This window comes from Trichosurus vulpecula, chromosome 3 (assembly GCF_011100635.1).
Source record: "Trichosurus vulpecula isolate mTriVul1 chromosome 3, mTriVul1.pri, whole genome shotgun sequence".
Lineage (NCBI taxonomy): Eukaryota > Metazoa > Chordata > Mammalia > Diprotodontia > Phalangeridae > Trichosurus > Trichosurus vulpecula.
The window spans coordinates 199316497-199338330 of record NC_050575.1 but is presented as its reverse complement, the minus strand read 5'-3'; the positions used below and the strand labels follow the sequence as shown (position 1 = coordinate 199338330).

The window sequence follows — 21834 nt, the reverse complement described above, 5'->3', positions numbered from 1 at the left end:
TTGTCACCATTCTTTAAATTTCACCACCAGCACTTCATGACAAAAGGGGGGCTAGGAGAGCAGGGTCTAGATCATAGATTTCCAAAATGGGCAGTACTGTCCCTTGGAACGATCCAGGGAGCAGTAGTACCTTCAGTGCCATTGGGGGCATTGAATAAAAATAAGGGGGTGGTGGAAGCATAAGAAAAGAAGAGAAGATAAGAAAATTTTTAAGAACTGTTCATACATGTTTCATCTGTTGTGTAGCAGAGTCAAAAAGTCATAATGATTACATGTTTTCCAAATAAACACACAAAATGCAAGTCATGACTGATCAGTGGTCAAGTCTGCTGACAAGTCTTAACAAGCAAGTGTTAGGAGGTGAGTGTGTCTTGCATTGTCAGGAAGTCCAGCAGATAACCTTTTTTATACATTTCAATAGTCGAAATGTGTGTACGTCCCTTCCTCCCAAATCCATGTACTCAGAAAGAGATCACTAATGACTTTAGAATTAGTTACATTCAAAAATGTCTAGTTCTTTGAAAAGGCTGAAAAAGCTTTTTCAGAGCCCACATCAGCAGCTGCTGTTTCAAGTTTGATTTTTTCTGGAAATAACAGTGCTTCACTTTCTGGTGTGGGAAATCACTCCTTGACAGATTTTTAGGATATGATTTCTGGAACTCCTTTAGTTTGTTTGTTTATTTGTTTCATTTTATCCTTCACTGACTGTTTGGTATCCATGATAATTTCCTCCCATGTTATTGCTAGGGGTTTGGTATTAAAATTCTTCTGGACTAATCTGCAGACAGAATTGCATCAGCATCTGCTCCTGAGTACTTTGTCTAGACCCTTTTTGATGAACTACTTGTTCCTCTATCAAATTCTTTGAGGAAGAGAGAATTTGCAAGATCTCCTGAAGATCATCCATCAGAAATGTCACTAGCCTGGCAGCTAACAGGTCATCCAGATATACTTCATGGTTGAAGCACAGGATACAATGTGAAAAAGTCTGAACCACCAAACTATGGGCACTAAGGCCACCACAGAACAACGGCATCTTCTTGCTTAAGCAGATCTTTAACATCATCCTCACCAGCAATTACATTTCTCTGATTTTCACGAGGGCAGGATGAGATAGTAAATCTGAAATGCTTCAATAACAATTTTCTGTTTCTATAACAAACCCAGTGCACTGACAAAGGCACCAAAAATCTGAAATGTGAGCAGATGTTCCTTCAAGTAACATAGTAATAATCTAGTAGCTTTAAAGACATTTTTCAAACCTATGTATGCTGCTTCAAGTCTGAACACCTAGGCCAATTTGCTAAGCATTTTATGGCTGATAATACCCAGCGAGGAAATTCTTTGGATTTATACATGAAGTTGACAATTCTTTGCTTACCCACAACTGTATACCTTGTGGATGATAAACTTTGAATTGACAAGGTCCAAAACTTCCTCCAGGAAGGCCAGGACAAGGATTTTCTGTAAATGTGATAATGTCATAGACTTCCAGATGTCCTCATCTTTGGCCTCTGTCAGCTGTCTCTGATAGGCAGATGGGAACTTCTCCATTTGAGATACTGTGAATTTGTATTAGGTTTCAGGATTCGTCACAGTAGGCCTCACTGGTACATTTTCTTAGGAAGCACCTAGTGTCCAGTCTGGGAATTTGTTAACTGTCACTCCACAGGGTGATCTCTTTGGGTATGGTTTCAGGGGGAAGAAGGAGGAAATCTGTGAAGTCGGCTTCATGATATTTTTTTTCTTAGCAGCTGTATTGTTTGTTTGAGAATCATTCTGGACCAAAGTTCTGGCTGCACATGAGTAGATCTTGTAACCAGTCCACATCTTTTGGGCCATCTATCAACATTCATAACTTTTGAAATCACTTTGACGTTTCCATAGGAGCAAATTAGAGACTAGAAAGCCCTGTTGTTTTCATTTCGCAGCTTTGTAGAGAGGTAGTGCCAAGGTTCAATTATTTTGTGTTTCACAGCCCCACCCTGGCATTCCCCTTCCAGCTCCTCTGAATGTCCCCTGTCCCCTTCCCCTCTCCAACTGCACCTAGGCAATGCCCCAGGGACCAGGTGAGACACTTCCTAGGGAGATTCCAATCCCCCCACAGACCAGGGAAATTGTAACATTCCCAGACCTTTTCTAAACAAATTGCTATCTAACCAGGTCTCCCACATCTTAGAAGCTGATTTCTCAAATACATTAGTTGAAGTTCATTTGTCAAACCCATGTGCCGGGCTAAATTTACTTTTATCTCTATTACATTTCATCCTCTAATTTTCTAGCTTGTCAAGAGTTTTTTTGGCAACCTGGCTGTCATCTATCTTGTTAGTTAGCTACACCTCTGACTTTGGGGTAACTCAAAAATTTGATAAACATGCCATCTATACCTTTAACTAAGTTGTCAATAAGAATGTGAAACAACATGGGGTCAATCACAGATCCCTGGGTCACTGCCTTGGCCCTCTCCTTCCAAGTTGACATGGAATAATTAGCAACTATTCTTTGAGTTCAGCCATTTAACTGCATCTGAAGCCTTCTATTTGCACTCTCACCTAGCCCTCAATCTCTCCACCTTTTCAACAAGAACAGCATGAAATATTTTGCCACTTTTCTAAAATAAAGGTGTAAATTATGTCAATTACATTTCCCTCATTGACTAGTTTAGTAATCCCATCAAAAAATGGAAACAAGGTTAGTTTGGGATGATTTATTCTTAATGAAGCCACGCTGGTTTTTTTGTATTCTCCTCGCGTAGAATTTCACTAACCCTGTCTTTAATCATTTTTTCTAGAATTTCATAGGAATCAAAGTTAAACTTGCTAGCCTACAGTTTGCAGAATCCATACTCTTTCTTCTTTTCAAAATTGGGACTAAATAATATCCCCTATTTTCATAATGCATAAATAAAAATAAATATATAAATAAAAGCTCTTTGAAGGATCCTCAATAATTTTTAAGAGTATAAAGGGGTTCTGAGACTAAGACATTTGAGAACAATGGTATAACCCAATAGAAATTGGGACAAACTAAGCCAATGTGTCCCTTGAAAAGTTAAAGGCATTACCCAGATTTGCTGAGTTAAGGAAAATTGTCCTAACGGTCAAATAGGGATAAAGATTTTGCCTGTGATTTCATTGGGATAGGAAAATCCCGAGTGAAGAAACTCCCTCTATAATAAAGGGTCAGTAGTTTCTCTGAAACTTCTAGTGGTAGAGAACTGTTTAGAATACTGAGAGATTAAATGACTGATTGGCTCTGGGTCACACAGCTAGTATATGTCAGTCATTCAGTCGACAAGCAAAAGTGTGTGTGTGTGTGTGTATGTATTATGTATGGTGCTTACTGTGGACCCAGACCTCTGCTAATTGCTGGTAATACAAAGAAAGGCAATAGACAGTCCTTGTCCTGAAGGACATCATAGTCAAATGGAGGAGACAACATGAAAACAAGTATGAACACACAAGATAAATTTGAAATAATCAACAGCGGGAAGGCAGTAGAACCAAGGGAAACAGCAAGGAGGAACAGCAAGTGTCACTGATTTGCAGAGTACGTAGGGGAGGACAAGATTTCTAGTCTAAGACAAGGAGAGGGGGTTGTGTTTGGCTTTGAAATAAAGGGCTGGAGAAGATTTTCTTTTTGATCCTGGAGGTGATAAGGAGACACTGGAGTTGAGAGACAAAGAGAGAGAGATTGTCAGATTGTCAGACTGGGGTGGGTCTTGGCTTGGAAGCTCATTCTCTAGCCATCATCCTACGCAGCTAGGTGATGAGGTGGATAAGGCTGGATCTGGAGTCAGGAAGCTGCCCTGAGTTCAGACGTGTGTCCCTGGGAAAGTCACTTCAACCTCAGTTGCCTCATCTGTAAAATGGGGATAATAATAGCTCCTGTCCCCCAGGGTGGCTGTAGGAATAAAATGAGACAATATTTGCACTTTATAGTGTCCCTAAAGTCAGAGGAGTTTTAAGTTACTAAAGCTTAAACTTAAAGCTATTGAAGTTTAAAACTGCACCAGGACTTTTGGAACACACTGTATAAAATTGTGATTATGACTACGGTTACTCTTCTCCCCCTCCTCCCCGCCCCTCCGCTCCTGTCCCCGCCCCTCCTCCTTCCTGTCCCTCCCCTCTCCCGTCCCTGCCCCTCCGCTCCTCCCAGTCCCTCTGCTCCCCTCCGCTCCCCTCCCCGCCCTTCCGCTCCTGTCTCCGCCCCCCGCTCCCCTCCCCGCCCCTCCTCCTCCCCGCCCCCGCCTCGTCCCTCCTTCCCGGCCGCCGTAGCTCAGTTCTCTGAGGCGCTCTGGGGAGGACAAGATGGCGCTGGATGGCAGCTCGGGGCTGTTTGGGGCCGGGGCGGCGGCGAACCCCCTGTCCCGCTTCACGTGCCCGGTGTGCCTGGAGGTGTACGAGAAGCCGGAGCGGGCGCCGTGCGGCCATGTGTAAGCGGGGAGGGGGCCGAAGGGGCAAGACCGTCGTCGGAGCGGGGCCGGGGCTGGGGGGACTGGGGGCGGGAGGAAGCAGGCCGGGGGCGGGGGCGCCTTTGAGCGAGCTCTGAGCGGAGAGACAGACCCTGGAAGAGGGAGGGGTGAAGTGAGAGAGCGTGGGGGACGGCGTCCGAGAGAAGGGGGCTGCTGGGGCGGGGGGGTAACGGGGGGTGTCTGGAGAGAGGTGAGGGACGACTGGCGAGAGAAAGAAAGTGAAGCTCAGGTAATGGGACCCAGGTGGGGGGGGGCAGGGAGGGGGATGGGAAGCGGGTCTTAGGGCAGACCTTCCTAGCCGCGTGACCTTGGGCTAAGTCAGGGAACTTCTGTGGGTCTCCGTTTCTTCATCTGTAAAATGAGGGGATTGGACTCCATGGCGTCTGGAAACTCTTCCAGTCCTAAAAGGAAGGGCTTGTGGTTCGGGACCGCGGAGGATACTGCGGGCCGGGGGCGGGGGCGGGGTCGAACCTCACAGGTGGGTCTTCTAGGTCTGGGAATGGGGATAAGAGGTCTACGCAGGACAGGGAGCGGGGGTCAAGGGAAAGGAACTGGGGCGGGGGGTGGGGCGGGGGAAGGGGACTGAAGAAAAGATGGAAGGTGGTGGCTGATTGTAGCCCCGCGGTGGGAATTGGAGTGGACGAAGGAGAGAGGAAAGGGGGCATGAAATGTCGAGGCTCCTCCTGGTCTAATATTCTGTGATTTTGTGAAAAGAAATGTGAAAGGAGGAAAGGACCCGGATAGGGAGAGAATGGAAGGTTTGGGGGGGGGGGGAGAGCTGTGGGGGCTTAGTAGGTCAGGGGCTTTCCAGGTAAAGTCGACAAAATGAGCCCCGGTGAGGTGGGTGTGCAGCCTGCCTGAGCCTGCCAGGATGAAAGCCACCAAACTGACCTTTTAAATTGGGTTGTAAACGAGCAGCTGCTGTGCCCTCGAATTTTTAACTGTGAGACCGAGGACAGGACATTTATTTCCCTTTTTGGTGCTCTGGACACTGGTAGTTTAGTGCCCTAGAGTCAAGATTAACTTTAGCATTCGAAATAGAAAAAGTGGGTGGGGCATCGGTACTTACCACGGAGGAGAAATGGTAGGAAACAGAAACCGAAAGCCAACTTGGAAACTGAAAGGGTTTAAAAATACCAGTGGAATTAAAATAACATTAGTTGGATATGACTTATAAATCATTATGTAATCCTGCATAGTGCCAGGTAACGGTTGGGATGTGATCTCTCCTTCCTTATAGGATTGAAAATTTTGGAACACGGTTTTGTGTTCATTTGAAGAGGTAGTTACCATAGTAGAAATTACCCAGGGCCATGAATCAGAAGATTTGGATTCTTAGACCCTTTCTGCCGCTAATTTATCTGCCTGTCTTTGAGGAGGTTAGGTTACCTCTCTGAGCCTCAGCCTTCTCATCTGAAAAATGGGCGTAATGACTCCAACCCTTCCTGCTTTCCAGGACTGTTGTGAGAATTAAATGAGATAGAAGTGAAAGTGAAGTACTGTGCAAATATAAGTTATTGTTAGAAGTTTTTGTTTGGTGGGATTAGCTAGCTACTTAAATTACTATTTTGATGGTCTACACATGTGTTCAGTAATCGTGTTTGGTCATTATTGAAGATCCAGATCCAATGTGTCCTCCCCACAAAAGCCTCATCCTGCTTTTGGATTGGGGACAGTTGTGATTATGGGGAACACTGGGCAGTGTAACGAGTGATCCAGGTGGAATGTCCCTGTTATCGGGATGGCTGCTGTTGGTAATACATTGCCATTGCAGGTTTTTCGGGTAGATTTTATTGTAAATGCTTTGTCTTAAATCCATCACATTGGATAAGTTGCTGTTTATTGATGCAGTGTTTATTGTTCACAACAGGTACTCTTCTATCATCAGATCTTCATTAGTTGGCATGTCATTGTTATCTGATGAGGACCTACACACAGTATATTCCTTATCGTGGATTCTTGTCAAATCATTTTGTTTCTGTTTTTAGCTTTTGTGCTGTTTGCCTTGAGCAGTGTCTAAAACCGAAGAAACCTGTCTGTGGAGTCTGTCGAAGTGCCCTGTCTATGGGAACCAAAGCTGTGGACTTAGAAAAGCAAATTGAAGCAACGGAGGCAACCTGTAGTGGATGCAAAAAAAATGTATGTGCAACAATCAAAATGGAAGCATACAGGTGCATTCCACTTGTCACTTGTGCCTTTTTGAAATTCACTTGGTAAATTAAGTGAGGGAATTTATTCTTAGTGGTTGCTATGCTGCTAAACAGTGATAAAATCTGATATTTATATGGCACTTGAAGATTTAACAGTGCTTTCCCTTCTATAACACTGTGAGTTTAGATAGTGGGAGAATCCCTATTTTATGAGGAGAAAAAAAACTAAATGGTCAAAGATATTAAATTGACAGGTCAGTCAGCAAGCATTTATTAAGCACCTATATGCTCAGCCTTCTGCTAAGTGCTGGGGATACAAAGAAGGGGCAAAAGACAATCCCAGCCCTTAAGGAGCTCACAATCTAATAGGGGAGAAAACAAGCAAAAACCAGGTACAAACAAGCTATAAATGGCATAAAAAGTAAATCATTAGAAGAGTTGAATGGAATAGTCAGAAGGCCAGTGTCACTGTCAAAGAGTACGTATTGGGGAGTAAGATGTAAGAAGACTGAAGAACTAGGGGTCATGAAGAACTTTGAATGCCAAACAGAGGATTTTGTATTTGATCCTGGAGGTGATAGGGAGCCATTGGAGTTTACTGAGTAAGAGAGTGATATGCTTGGATCTTCGCTTTACGAAAATCACTTTGGTGGGAGGATGGATTGGAGTGAGGAGAGACTTGAGGTAGGCAGCACTCACCAGCAGGCTAAACGGTAGTCCAGATGCGAAATGATGAGCATCTAAACCAGAGTGATGGTAATAGAGAGGACAGAATCATGCCATACACTACATTATGCCACTACATACATTAATAGGGGGTATTTGAGAAATGTTACAGAGGTGAAATCAACAGGCCTTGGCAACAGATTGCATGAGTGGGGTGAGAGACAGTGAAGAGTTGAAGATGACTCCTAGGTTGGGAGCCTCAGGATGGGAGGATGATAATGTCCTTGCCAGGAATAGGGAAGGTAAGAAGGGGGTGGAGTTTAGGGAGAAAGATAGTGTTCCATTTTGGACATGCCTACTGACATCCAATTCAAGATGTCTGAAAGGTAGTTGGAGATGGGAGATTGGAGGTCAGCAGAAAGGCTGGGGCAGGAGAGATAGATTTGAGAATCATTAGCATAGATATGACAATTAAATCTATATGGAGCTGATGAGATCCCCAGGTGAAGTAGTATAGAGGGAGAAGAGAAGAAGGCCCTGACAGAATCCTGAAGGATGTCTATGGTTAGGACATGATCTGGAAGAGGATCTAGCAGAGGAGACACAGAAGGAGTTTTAGTTAGGCGGCTAGTGAGTGTGTGAACAGAAATTTTGACCCAGTCTCCTTACTCCAAGGCTAGCGCTTTTTCTACTGCATTACACTGCTTGTTTCTTTCTTGCTTTATATAGTGAAAAGAATAGCGGACTTGGAGTTCATAGCCTTTGCCTTGAGTCTAGTTCTTGCCACCTTGAGCAGTGATATGCTTAACCTTTTTTGAGCCATAGTTTCCACATCTGCAAATGGGAAGTTGGCCTTAATCTCTTAAATTTCTTCTCAGCTCTGTATCTTTGGGTCTGTCAGTTCTTTATAATCAAATATTCTCAAGTCTCTGTAGGTTTAAATATCTTTTTTTTCTTAGTGTACTACCCAGATTTTATAGACAGGGCAGTTTGGAATTGTCTTATATTTTCTAGATCTGTGCTTTTGACAGTCAGCATATTAATTTTACAAGCTTGTAGTCTTTCTGGTCTTAAGTCCTATCAGAACTAGACATGAACTACTACTACAACATCCTAGACTACTAGTATGTAGTCTCGTGTTTACGTGGTATTACAGAAAAGTTAGCAAGGTTTACTGAGTTCAGAATGTGTGTCTTGAAGGCAAAATCCTTACCATAAATAAAAAAATAACTTTCGGGGCAGCCTCTTTAATTTGATATTGTCATGGGAATTACTCAACATGGAAGCAAAATCCTTCAGTAAAACTTAAATTTTTTGATTAACTGAAGCTTTTTAATAAACTAAAGTCTCTTTCCCATTGTCTAGCATCGTCCCAGAATATTAGAATTGGGATAACCCTTAGATTTAGAGATTATCTAGTCCAGTCTCCTCATACAACAAAGGAGGAAACTAATCTCTGAAGAGGCTAGAAAAGTTACAGGTCACGCAGCCAGCTCTTACAGCTGGCAGGATTTAGTTTAATAAGAGGGTAATCCACACAGATGGTGAAAAGATCTTGTAGGTCTTCCTCAAACTTTGCTTTTCACATTTTTCATGATGTCTAGTTCTTTGATTCCTCCCTGTTCTCCATTCTCAGTGATCAGGCCTCACTTTCCTTTTTACCCTTATAAACAGCTGCTTCCATAAAGTCTTTACCTCTTGCCACCTTGATCTTCTGCCATTTCCTGTGCTGGAGGAAATTATGAAACCCTGTTTCTTCTAATACAAGTTCATGCTATCTGTCCTTGGTGTAGTAGAAATTCTGCTGTGTCAAAGGACCTAGGTTCAAATCCCAGGTCTGCCACTTATTACTAATGTAACTTTATTATCAGTGTGGTTAAATTACCAAGTCATTTAACTTTTCTGGGCTGTCATTTCCTCATCCGTAAAAACTAGGGACTTGGAATAAATGGTCTCTAAGATCCATTCCAGCTCTAAGTCTATGCTCCTATGATTTTAAACCTCACTCAGGTCCTCATTGCTGCACTTTAGAATGAGGTACAGTTGTTTCATTCTTTGTATTTGTTTCTCTAGCACCTAGAAGAGTGTATGTAATGTAGTAGGTTCTAAATAAATACTTATTGACTAATTGATATTATACCTTCTCACATTGTCTTCTTAGTCCCCAAATTCCATTGCCTTCTCCCACACTTAGGTAATCTTACCTTCTACTCTCCTTGAATTTCTTCACCCTTTTATATTAAACCTGTCTCTCCCAACGTATCATCTTTCCAATATTGGAGGAAAAGGAGCCTTCTTGCTGAGGCTGACTTTCCACCTACGTCATCAGTCCTTTCCTTTTCTTCTGTGACTTTAATCAGTTATAGTTCTTTTCCTCTTAAGCCTTAAGTTCCTTTCCCTTAAGCCTACAACAATCAGATCTTTATCCTAAAAAAAAAATTCTTCCCCCCCCCCTTTTTTTTGGCTATCTCAAGCTAGTTTTCTGTCTGTCTTGCTGGCGAACTTCTAGAAAGAGTCGTCTGTACTCACTGCCTTTAGTTCCTTACCACCCTCACTCCTGTAATAAATCTCTTTTAGTATTTTCTTTTTCTGTTGATATCACTACCAGTCTATAACTCTTCTCACTTCCAAACAATTGCCAGGTCCTGTTGATTTGTGAAATATCTTACTCTATCCCCTTTCCCTCCTGCAGACAACCTTGTTGAGTTCCCTTTTACTTCTTACCTAGATTATTGTTGCCTAATTCGTCTTCCTACCCTTAATTTATTCCTTCTCACATCCTTTTTTTTTTACTTGGCTGACTATATAATCTGTAGCTGGTCATGTTCTCTCCTCAGAAACTTTTAAGTGGCTTCTCATGGATTCCTGAATTAAAATGTAGGTCTAGATTTTGGCATGGAAGAATACCAATCTGGCTACAGCCTGCCTTTCCAGCATTATCTCTTGCCGCTTCATACTTTCTTTATTCCAGCAAAACTGGATTACCCTCATTCTTCTCTCGCCCTCTCCTGTCTCACTTATTTTGCTATCCTCTTCCTAAAATGGATTAATTCCTCCCTCTTATTTTCATCTATTGAAGTTCCCTCCCTTCCTTTGCTCAGTCACATACCCTGTAGTAGCTCTCAGTCTTCAAATTTCTTTCTAGCACTTGGCCTGAACTTGCATTAATAACATTCTTCTTTCTGTCTTAGATTAGAAGCTCTTGCGAACAGTCTGTGGCATGACCTTTCCTTTCTTAAATCATCACCCTCACATCTATCTAGAATACACTCTTCCCCTTCCCCCCTTCCTCCCCCAAGGTATTGAATTTACTTCCTTCAAGGCCCATCTTGGGTACCAACTCCTCCATGAAGCATTTCCTGACATTATACCCATATATGTCTATGAAAGTGATCTTTCCTTCTTCAGATTTCTCATAGCATTTTGTCTGGACCTTTCCTTTGTATTTATTACTCCTTTATATCATAATTATATGTGTGTGTGTCTTTCTCTCCATTAGTAATTAAGCTTCTTTATAGTAGGGTTTATAGCAGTACCTAGTACCTTCCTCGCATACAAGTAGGTGCTTAATGGTTGTTGAGTGAATTAAACATAACTCTCTCCTGCCTGTCACTTAATACAATACTTCATGTCAGGGCTGTCCAGAATGCGGCCTGCAGTGCCATTTATGCAGCCCGCCTGCAAGCATAGACATTTACATTAATGCTTTAGTAAATGAAGCCAAGCTACCATAGAGCTCTCACTAAAATGGCAAATCAAAATATATTGTCTATTGTTTCAATAAAAACCTAAGGATGGACAGCCCTGCTTTATGTTCTGTGTTTTAGTAATAAACCATACACCTAGCCTTCTAGCCAGCCCTGGCATTTCAGGGGCTTTCATAGACAGTCACATGGCCAATTCAACCCCAAATAAATATCAGATTTTTCTGAAAAGAGAAGACCTAGGCTTGTAATATTAGGAAAGTCAGTTCCCTTCTCTTGGTATCCCTTTCTTCTATGTAAAGCAAAGGGTTTGGATTAGTTAATCTCTAAATTTCCTAGGTCTTTTTTAGTGATTCTAGGATGGGAACCTTTAATTGATGAGTAACTTGAGAATTGTGAGTAAGCTAAGGCAAGTGCTGCTTATTCAGATTTTAGTTTGACACCTTTCTTTTGACTTTTTGGCCCCAATTGCTTTCTCCTTTCTCTGAATAAAGGACCTCAACCCCTTGGACAAAACAGTGATTCTTTTATTCCTTTAAGTATTCTAACTTACTCCGTCATGTTGATTCTCTAGCTGTCTCTATCAAAAATGCGTAACCATGTGGCTTCCTGTTCCAAGTATCAGAGCTACCTAATGGAAGGTGTTAAGGCTACCACTAAGGATATGGCATATCAGCCAAGGTAAATGTTATCATTCAGCTACTCCTTTTCTATTTGGGGCTTCCTCGTAGTTTCCATAAATCTTATATTCCTGCCTGGGAATTATTTTAAATGAACCAAAAGTATTAGTTACAGTATTTTCAAGTGTCTGAATAACTTTAAGAAGGTACAAGTATAGTCATATTAGTTTTAGCTGTTTGGTGTTTGAATTTTTTTTAGTACTAGACTGAGAATTGGGAGTCCTGGGTTCTAGCTTTATCTTTGCCACTAATTTATTGACTGACCTAGTAACTTATGCTCTTGGTAGACCTCAGTTTCCTCATCTGTAAGTTAGGGAGAAGGGATTAGCCTGATTTAATGTTTTATGAGTTTACTTAAGTTGTTTTTAATTTGATGCTCATGTCATGAAAAGCTCAGTCTAAGCTTTGTCAGAGTTGGAAAACTTAGTTACTGTTAGGTGTGTTTAGCATCAGAAATCATAATTGCAACTTATATTTACGTAATCTGTTAAGAGTTTTCTCTTTGTAAACTGTTAAGAGTTGCAGAGCACCTTCCTCACTACAGGTCTTTGAAGTAGGTAATGCCAGAATTTTAATCCCTATTTTTTAGGTAGAGGAACTGAGGCTTAGGGAAATTAAGTGACTTGTTCAGGGTTGCTTAATCTGGATTTGAACTCAAGTCTCCTGACTCTAAGCATATACCACTCTTTCTGCTATACCTTTCTCCTTCTCAAAATCATCTTTGTCATGTCACAATACATTACTTTAGCACATGGTTTTTCTAAAATGCTTAGCATAAAATTTTTCACATGATATGCACTTTAATAAATATTTGTTGAAATGCAACTTAGTTTTCTAGTTGTATGATTGTTGATTTGTATAGGTGATTTTTCCTTCTCTCTCAATAGGAATATCCCAAACCGATTTACCTTTCCATGTCCTTATTGTCCGGAGAAGAACTTTGATCAGGAAGGACTAGCTGAACACTGCAAAATGTACCACAGCACGGATACTAAATCAGTGGTGATGTGGATTTTCTTTAAACTTGATTTATACTCACGGAAAAGATGCCTAGTATGAATATTTAGACTTTAATAAAAGATAATTCAAAGGGGACTGGACTGACCAGGCTATTATTGTCCTTTTGAGATTTTTTTCAAATGTTCAGATTTGCTCCATCTCATTGGCAATATGGGCAGCTAGGTGGTGAAATGGATGGAGTTCCAGGCCTGGAGTCAGGAAGACGCGTCTTCCTGAGTCCAAATCTGGCCTCAAACACTTACTAGCTGTGTGACCCTGGGCAAGTCACTTCACCCTGTTTGCCTCAGTTTCCTCATCTGTAAAATGAGCTGGAGAAGCAAATGGCAAACCACTCTAGTATCTTTGCCAAGAAAACCCCACTTGGGGTCATGAAGAGTCAGACATGACTGAACAACAACAAATTAGCAATATAGATTAGTCTCTCCTCGTGTATTATATTATTATATTATGTATTATAATTGATAATTTGCCTCTTAATTGAATGATATCATCAGCTTTATCCTGGCTTCACAATGGAATGGTTTTCTTAAATGTAGCTATATTGGGGGGCTGTTCTTTGCTTGCATTCTCTGTTCCCCATTGATATTGTCTCCTTTTCTTTGCCTACTCCAATCCTGTCTGTGTTTCAAAGCCCAACTCTTATCCCTCCTCTATGAAGCCTTCCAAAGCTATCACAGCATACAGTGCTTTCTTGCTTCTGTGACTTTAGCACATGCTACCTGTCTGTATACTCAGCTTGGCAGTTTATTATATGGAACCTTATAGCATTTTGTATTTTTTTGTTTTAGTATTGCTACTTAGTCATCAGGCATTTATTAAGCACCCTTTTTTGTACCAGACATGCTAGGTATTGGAAGTAAAAATGTGTTCATTATGCAACATGATGTAATGCTTGATTAGATTTTGGAAATTACATTTTGAGAGGCTCGTATAATTTAGCACTGGAAAGAACACTGGAGTGAGAGTTAAGAAACCTAGTTCCCCTATCTATAAAAGGGGTGGTTAGACTAGATAAATAAGATTCTTTCAGACTCTAATGATCTAGAATTTATGATTCTTTTTTTTCCTTGGTTTAAAGGTTTGCCCAATTTGTGCCTCAATGCCCTGGGGAGACCCTAATTACCGGAGCGCTAACTTCATAGATCACATTCAGCGCAGACATCAGTTTTCCTATGATACTTTTGTGGTGAGTGATATTTCCAAGCTGGAAACTTTGCTGCAGAATTATCTGTACTGTTTTGAGGAAAAAGGTTGAAGAAATCCATCAGGATTATTGTATGTTCAGTGTCTTTCCCATAAAATGTTCCATTATTGCCTCTTTGAAGAACTATAGTTTGTATAGTACATTGTTCCATGCATTAGATTTTTTCTTTCATTCCAAATGGTGCAATTTTAAACTGTTATGAACCAAGCTAAGTCCATGAAGGATTAGCAGGGCCTAAAATATATAATCAATTAACAGGAGGAAGAAATAGCAAAAAAAAAAATTTAATTGCTCTTGGTGTTTCCACAATTGGGTGTCCATTGTCTTTTGATATGCAAAGCTTCTATGTATTTTACATCTGAAAGTGGATATTGCTGCCCGGATCTGGAAGAATTTGGTCAACAGTAATCAATTGGCTTTTATCATAAGCCTTTTGTCTTCCCACAGAGCCAAGTTGGGAAATTTTAGGAACTTAGCATATTGTAAGCAAGGATCATAGAAAGAATTTAAAAGGGAGGGTTTTGTTATATCTCTTAAAAGAAGTAAGGAAAGAGAAGGAAAAGAAAAACTAAAGAAAGGAGGAGAAGTGAGGTAACTTACTGTCTTACACTTAAAAGAATATATTACAAAAAGGAGGGGAAGGTTGTCAAGGGGACAAGGTATCACTTGAATGTCACTTGCATCTAAACCTGTCAAAGTAGAGTAGAATACACACAAAATTTTATGTAGAAATACATTGAACTTGAGAGAGGAAAGGAGTGAAGGGATGAATATAAGTAATAGATTCTGGGAGAGATTAGCCATTAAGCAAAACAAACTGTAACCTTCAAGGGTGGGGTTGTAAAGATGGCTTTAAAAGGAAGAAAGGAATGGTAAGAAACAATGATTTGGGCTATCAGAGAGGAAAGAGAAGACGGGGCAGGGAGGGGAATGGCAGAAGAAGATTGTTATGGGTCCTGAACACACTCTTTTCTCTCCATTCTTCTTTGTAAAGAGATGAGTAGGGGGCAAGGCAGAAAGAAAAAGTTTAGCGAATAGAGTGGAGGGAAATAAACAGTAATCACCATAGTAAATGTGCATGAGGTGAACTCAGCTATAAAATGGGACAATAGTAGAAATAATTAGGAAGTACAATTCAGCAATATATTCTTTATGAGAAATACACTTGAAGCATGAGGATTCACACTTAGGTATAAATAATGGGTTGGAGAAAAATCTGTTACATTTTACCTGAAATCAAGCAAGAGTAATAGTCATGGTTTCAGACAAGGCAACAGTAAAAATACACCTAATGAAAAACAACCAAGGAAGCTACATTATGTCAAAAGGCAAAATAGACAATGAATTAATACCAATTAATCAATGTCAATACTTAAAATATATACACTTAATGGCATACCATTTAAATATTTAAAAGTTTAATTACAGGGAGAAAAGGACATTAAAAACTATAGTATTTGGGGACCTGAGTGTTCCCTTTTCGGATCTAGAAAAATCTAATCCAAAAAAAAGGCAAGAAGGAAATTATGGACCTGGATTGAATTTTTAAAGTGAATTAAATTAAGTTTAATTTTTAAATATGCTAGATCTCTGGTGTGATTAGTGAATAGGAATAGGAAAGAGTAAATATTTCTTAGCATAGGAACTTTACAAAAATTGTCCGTGTTGTACTAGGACATAAAAACAAATACAGAAAAGCAGAAATATTAAGCATCCTTAGTGACCACAGTGCAATTCAATAAAGGGACACTGAAGAAAGATTAAAAATTAACTACAAAGAGAACAAATTATAGAAATAGTAAATAATTTCATCAAAGATAATGGCAACCAAAAGGTTTTGGATGTATCCTGAGGATTCCTCAACAAAAGAGAACATGTCAATGAATTGGGCATACAATTTAAAAAAAAACCTAGGGAATAACATTTTTTAAAAGACCTCCCAGTCACTGAAATAGAAATTCTGAAAATCAAAGAAAGATGAGCAGAATTGAAAGCAAAAAATCCATTAAATTAATAAATACTAGAAGCTTAAATTTTTTTTTTTAAGGAAGTTTGGCAGCTAGGTGGCACAGTGGATAGAGCACTGGGCTTGGAATCAGGAAGACCAATCTTCCTGAGTTCACATCCAGCCTCAGACACTTACTTAGCTGTGTGACCCTGGGCAAGTCACTTAATTCTCTTTGCCTCAGTTTCCTCATCTGTAAAATAAGCTGGAGAAGGCAGTGGCAAACCACTCTGGTATCTTTGCCAAGAAAACGTCAAGTGGGATTTGACATGACTGAGATGACTGAAAAACAAAAAATTTGAAAACTACACTTATACAGCCTTAAGTTGTGTCATAGCACTACGTGGTAATAACTCAGTTTGTGATGATGGGCTAAACGCAGGAGAGACAGTACAATGAAAAAAGCTTTGAAATAGGAGTCAAGAAACTTTGATTTGAGCCCCAGTTTCTCCCCTTACTAGATGAGTGACTTTAGGTACTTTGCCTCTCCAAGTCTCAGTTTCCTCATCTGTAAGATGAGGTAATTATACTTTTACCCCTTCCCTCATAGAGTTGCTGTGAGGAAAAACACTTTGTAAATGGTAAAGTACTGTAGAACTGTGAATTACTTTTATTTCAGTGATTAATAAAAACTCCAGGTGGATTCCTCTCTTACCTTGAAGTAGAATGAGCCATGCTAATGTTACTAATTCTATAAAAGCTGTGCTTTCTCCAACCTCCACTGTCTTCCACTCTCCTCCCACCTTCATCTGGTACAGTCTTTGTATATGTTGTTTCCTTCTGGAGGATGTCGTTGTCTCCTCAGTGCTTAGCATATGGTAGGCACCTAATAAATGCTTGTTGATTGGTTAATACAACTCTTAAATTTCGTTTGCCCTTTTATAAGGGAAATTTGTATAATTTTCATCTTAACTAAGTACAGTCATGCTCATCCTTCCATCCCTTGTTACTACTACTTGATTATTACCATCTTGTTGCTGAGATTTCATGTTACACAATACTCTGTTTTTGTCCCCAGGATTATGATGTGGATGAAGATGACATGATGAACCAGGCTTTGCTACGTTCCTTGATAGATAAATGAACTCAAAACTTACGTTTCAGAGTTCTAAGGTTTACGTAGAAGAAGTAGAAGCAGCAGCATCTTTTTAAATGGGCGTGATTATGGCAAGGATCATGGTCAGAGCCCTTTTTTTTTTTTTTGGGTCCTTGAAACTCTTAGATCCCATCTTTGCTCCCTTTTTTGGGGCAGGTTTGGTTATATTGCACTTCTAATTTCTGCATCTCTTTTCTGCAGTGATAACTGGTGAATTTTTCTCTTCACCTCTACTGCTTTTGTTTTCATCCCTTCCAGTATTTACTGGTTACTTCCTTTAAGCTAGAGTCACCTTCTGGGGCATTTTAGCAGAATTGAGATAGTAGAAAGTCTAAGTTATTTATTTTCTTGCCCATGGAGCTATGATAAAGCATTGAATGTTTGAGGCGGACTTTGAGCTAGGATGACCTCTAGTCCTTGGCCCTATCTAGCGAGGGCTGGGATTAATTTTCATGTAAGGCTTCTTGAAAATCCTTTTAAGGGTGTTTAGGATTTATGGTGTTGCAAATGATAATTTTTGATTACCTTTCCATACAACCCAAGCATACCCCTAAAATTCCAACTAATTCATAGTCTTAAGTTCAGTGCCTAGTAGGGCATTGGGTGAAATGTAACCCCTCTTATCTGCAAAAGTAAATGTTTCTAGAATTGAAGGGTAAAATTCTAAATCTTTATAAATGGGCAGGACATTTTTCCCCCAGACTGTTGTTGTATTTTCAGGTGCACTTGCCTGATAGTAACCCTCCTTATTTGCAGGTCTCCTTACATACTTGACCTAATGTGTTAAAAATTTCAGGACACTAGAGTTTCCTAAAGGAAAGTGAGGTGGAAAGAGATTTTTAAGTTATGATTTATGACAGAGTGCTTGGGTTTTTTTTTTCTAAAAGTAGATATATAAACTGAAAAATTTTTGTTTTATTTCTTGAACGATTTCTTTGTGGAATCAGTTTCAACAGAGAAATCCATGTGTAAGATGTCATCTTAAATTCAGTGTAAAATTTAAGAAATCAGAATGCCCTCAGGCAGACTCTATCATCTGGAGGTAACATAGAAGCAAAGTGTTATCCTCACACACAAAAAAATCCCCTAATATTCAGAACATTGTAAATAGAAGTTCTTTGCACAGAATAGAAATGTTGTTTTATTAATCATCTGGATTTCGAGATTCATATTTCTTTTTTATTCCAGGAAACCTGCTTTGGAAACTGTTCAGGGAATTTGAAGTTCAGCATACTTTGCTAATATTAATAAGCACAAGGCCAAAGTGCTTTGAGCCTCTTCTGTAAGAGCTGCGCTCTGCTTGCCTCCTAATGAGCAGAAGGAGGGTGGAACCAGATTAGGTTTTGATCTGGTTCTTTAGACTTCATGTCTGACTGCTGGATTTAATCTAGTCAGTGACTGATATTCCAGGTAACCAGACATGCTTTGGGCCTGTATGCTGCTATCCTACCTTTTCTGATGGGCTTAAGTAGCATCTGTAAATGCCAATTGATCCCTGAAAGCCTATATAACTCCAAGTGCTAGTGGTTTAGTTTTATCTTTTTGGGCTTTCTTTGCCATAGTTGGATCCCAGAGTTGAACACATTACTGTAATATAAGTTCTAGAGAAATTTCGCTTTGACACTGCAACAAGCTATAACTCTCTAGAGGTTAGATAGGAAAAAATGTGTCTAAACTTTGGGATTTGAAAGTTTTGACTTTAATATCAGACTCACTGGGCAGAGGGATCAACTTGATTCCAGTTTTCTTGTATTAATCTTAAGTGCACTTCATATATTTCTTGTAAGACCTTTCAGAAAATGAGAACTTTATCTTGTTCTGACTTTTAAAAGTCAAAATATAAATAAATTTAATAATTTATTAAATTTTCAACATGCTGTTTTTGACTTGCTGTGTGAGTTCTGGGGGCAGAAATCTGGGAGGCTGGGGCATTCTTAACTATCACTCACTTTCCCTGCTGTCACTATCTTAATGCCATTTTTCTTCCCAATCACATAAGACTATTTACTTAACATTCCTTGATAATCGTCCACTAAGATCGTCTTCTGATGCTTCAGGGTGACCTCAGGTTTTCAAAGGTCATGTCAATAAAGCTTGAGCTTTGGTTGGTCCCAGCTGAAGGACTTAGAGTGGCTCTAGCAACATTCTTGTCTGTGGACCAGCCTAATAAAGTTCAGAGAACGCACCAGGAGGTTGGCCACCGGGTGGTAGGTCTTCTTCCTGTCCATCTATTAATTCATGGAATGACTCAGCATCAGCAATGGAAAACTTCAGAACTCAAGTACTGTGCTGAAACTACAGAGCTTTCTTTTGAAGAAATTACAGCTTACACCTTCCATATAGCAAGCCTATAATGTCTATTCATGGGGAAGGGGAGGGAATAAGCATTTGTCAAGTGCCTACTGCATACCAGGCACTGTGCTAAGTGCTTTATAAATAGCTGCTTATCATGTGAGTAATCTTTTCCCTGATTTGTAGATTAGAAAATGGAGACTCAGAGGAAATGACTTTCCCCAAATCACACAGGAAGTGGTAAAGCCCTGCTTGCACCCAGGTCTTGTGACTCCCAAGTCCAGTGTTCTTGGGAAAGCTAGGTGGTACAGTGGAGAGAGCAGTGTCCTTGGAGTCAGGAGGACCTGAGTTCAAATCTTGCCTCAAGACACTAGTTGTATGACCCTGGGCAAGTGATAACCCCAATTGCCTTTTCCCCTCCCCCCCCCAAAAATCACTACCCCTAAGTCCAGCGCTCTCACTAAATCTAAAGCAGAATACATTGAAGTTGTTAACCTGGCTCTAATATCTAGGAGTTCGTGATCTGGCTCTGTTATGCTCGTAGACTTCACTTTTTCATGGCAGGCAGTTAACAGTAAATTAATGGCCAGGCCTGTTCCTTGATTAGATGAAGTCTAAGCTTAGTCTTGCCCAGCTTTGACACTTACACAGTCCTTACCACAAACTTGCTGGGATTCTAACCTTCCCCCAACAACCTAATTGGAAATCATATTTTAATAGACTTACTTGCTGCATTGAACTTCGATGCTGCTAATGTTCGGTCAGAATGAGGCTGTCAAATCGCTGAGACTTCAGTTAGTACCAGGATGATCAGATGTAGGTGGAAGGGAATCGAGGGAAACGCTGTCCAGTGGGATTATATATTAAAGTAGCCATGATTAACTTGACTGATGTTTATGAGCTGCATACCTGAAGTAAGTAGTGAAAGTATTTTTGTCTTCATTTTATGATGAGAAAATAGGTTCAGACGGGTGAAGAGATATGCCCAAGGATCTTCTGATGCCAGATCCAGTCCTGTTCCGCTGTACTTTGATGTACTTGTTAGGTGCTAAAATTCCAGGATGGCAGAAATGTTTCAAGTTAAGACTGCGCCTGGGGGCTGCTTTGGAGGATTGCTATGTATTTGGAAAAGCAGATTCAGGAGGCAGTCAAGAACATGTAGAATTCACTCCAGTAACCTTTTAAGTGCTTAATTCTGGAAGAGAGAGGAAAATTGTTGATCCTACCCTCAGGGAGATTATAATCTGGGGGGGGAGTGGCCCTACGTATGCATAAATATGCAATTACTATGTAATAATTATAGTTCAGGCTAAACCAGGAGCATAAAACAAATAGTGCTGTAACATTGCCATTGCACTTGACATTTATGAAGCCCTTTCTTTACAGCAACCTAGCTATGCGGTAGGGAGTGCAAACATTTCCATTCGCTACAAATAACAAAGATAAGGCCCCAAGAGGTTAGATGACTTGCCTGGGGTCACACAGTGAGTAAAGCGAGATTTAATACCAGGTCTCTTGACTCCCAAGGCATTGTTCTTTCCACAACACACTGCTTAAGGCAAATTTGAAGAAAGGACAGATTATTTCTGACCAGTTATCCGGGAAGGCCTAACTCATTCAAGCATACCTCTGCTTACCTGCATACCTCTGTCAACAGCATCTCAAGCCAGTGCTTATCCAGCCCTGTTTGAAGGTCTCCAGGGGTTAAATGAGAATTTCAAAGAAGGGAGAAAGCATTGGGGATTGGACTAATCAGTGAAGGCTTTTTGAAGGTAGAAGGACCTGACCTAGCCCTTGAAGAGTGGGGGGAAAATGAAAAAGCATTTGTTAAATACTTTCTACATGCCGCGTTCTGGGGACAGACAGAAAATGACATGATGTAGTCCCTCTCAAGGAGCTCAGATGCTGTTTGGGGGAGATCAATTATAAAAGTTCAGCCACAGGGCTAATGGAATGTCTCAAAAAGGGACCCCGGTGCGTTCTGGGATTGTGGAAAGGAGACAAGGCAAGAAAGGGAAGGTGCCCCTGGTGGCAGCGGATCTTTCCGCAGCCTGGGATCTTGAATGGGTTCTCATATTGTTATTGCATTATCCTGCACTGTAGGGGTAGAGGTTGAGAGAAGTGGGGAGCGTACTTCTGGTGGTGGTAGGTCTCCTTGCAGCCTGGCCATCCCTGATGGGTTCATAGGTTGCGGGATTTGGTGGGGCAGAGTAGGAAGTGAGTGGAAGAATGCCCACATTGATAGCCAGCAGGTTTTCCCATCACCCAGAAAAGTGGAGTCTGGAAGACCTGAGATCAAGTCCTACTTTCAACACTGACCATGGGCAAGTCATTTAATTTACCCCAATTTGTTTCCTTATCAAGAAAATGGAGATAATATGCACCTATAATATGTACCTCAAGGCTTTACTGTAAAATTCAGTTGAGATTATATATATAATATATGTACACACACACATATGTGTATATATATATATATATAATATGCTTTAAAAGTATAGTTATTATTACTAGATAAAAAGCAAGAAGCATTCTTGGCTGGA

At 40.4% G+C, this 21834-nt stretch overlaps 1 protein-coding gene and 1 pseudogene across 1 annotated transcript; one reads left to right on the top strand and one right to left on the bottom strand.

Moving 5' to 3' along the window:
• Positions 1 to 500: 500 nt before the first annotated feature.
• Positions 501 to 1852, bottom strand: LOC118842360 (annotated as a pseudogene).
• Positions 1853 to 4286: 2434 nt separating this feature from the next.
• On the top strand, positions 4287 to 18871 carry RNF114 (ring finger protein 114). Its single transcript, XM_036751629.1, has 6 exons — positions 4287 to 4435; positions 6463 to 6613; positions 11569 to 11675; positions 12562 to 12676; positions 13773 to 13880; positions 16922 to 18871. Exons 1-6 carry the CDS (start codon positions 4311 to 4313, stop codon positions 16985 to 16987), a joined length of 672 nt encoding a protein of 223 aa, XP_036607524.1. The 5' UTR covers positions 4287 to 4310; the 3' UTR covers positions 16988 to 18871.
• Positions 18872 to 21834: the final 2963 nt, after the last annotated feature.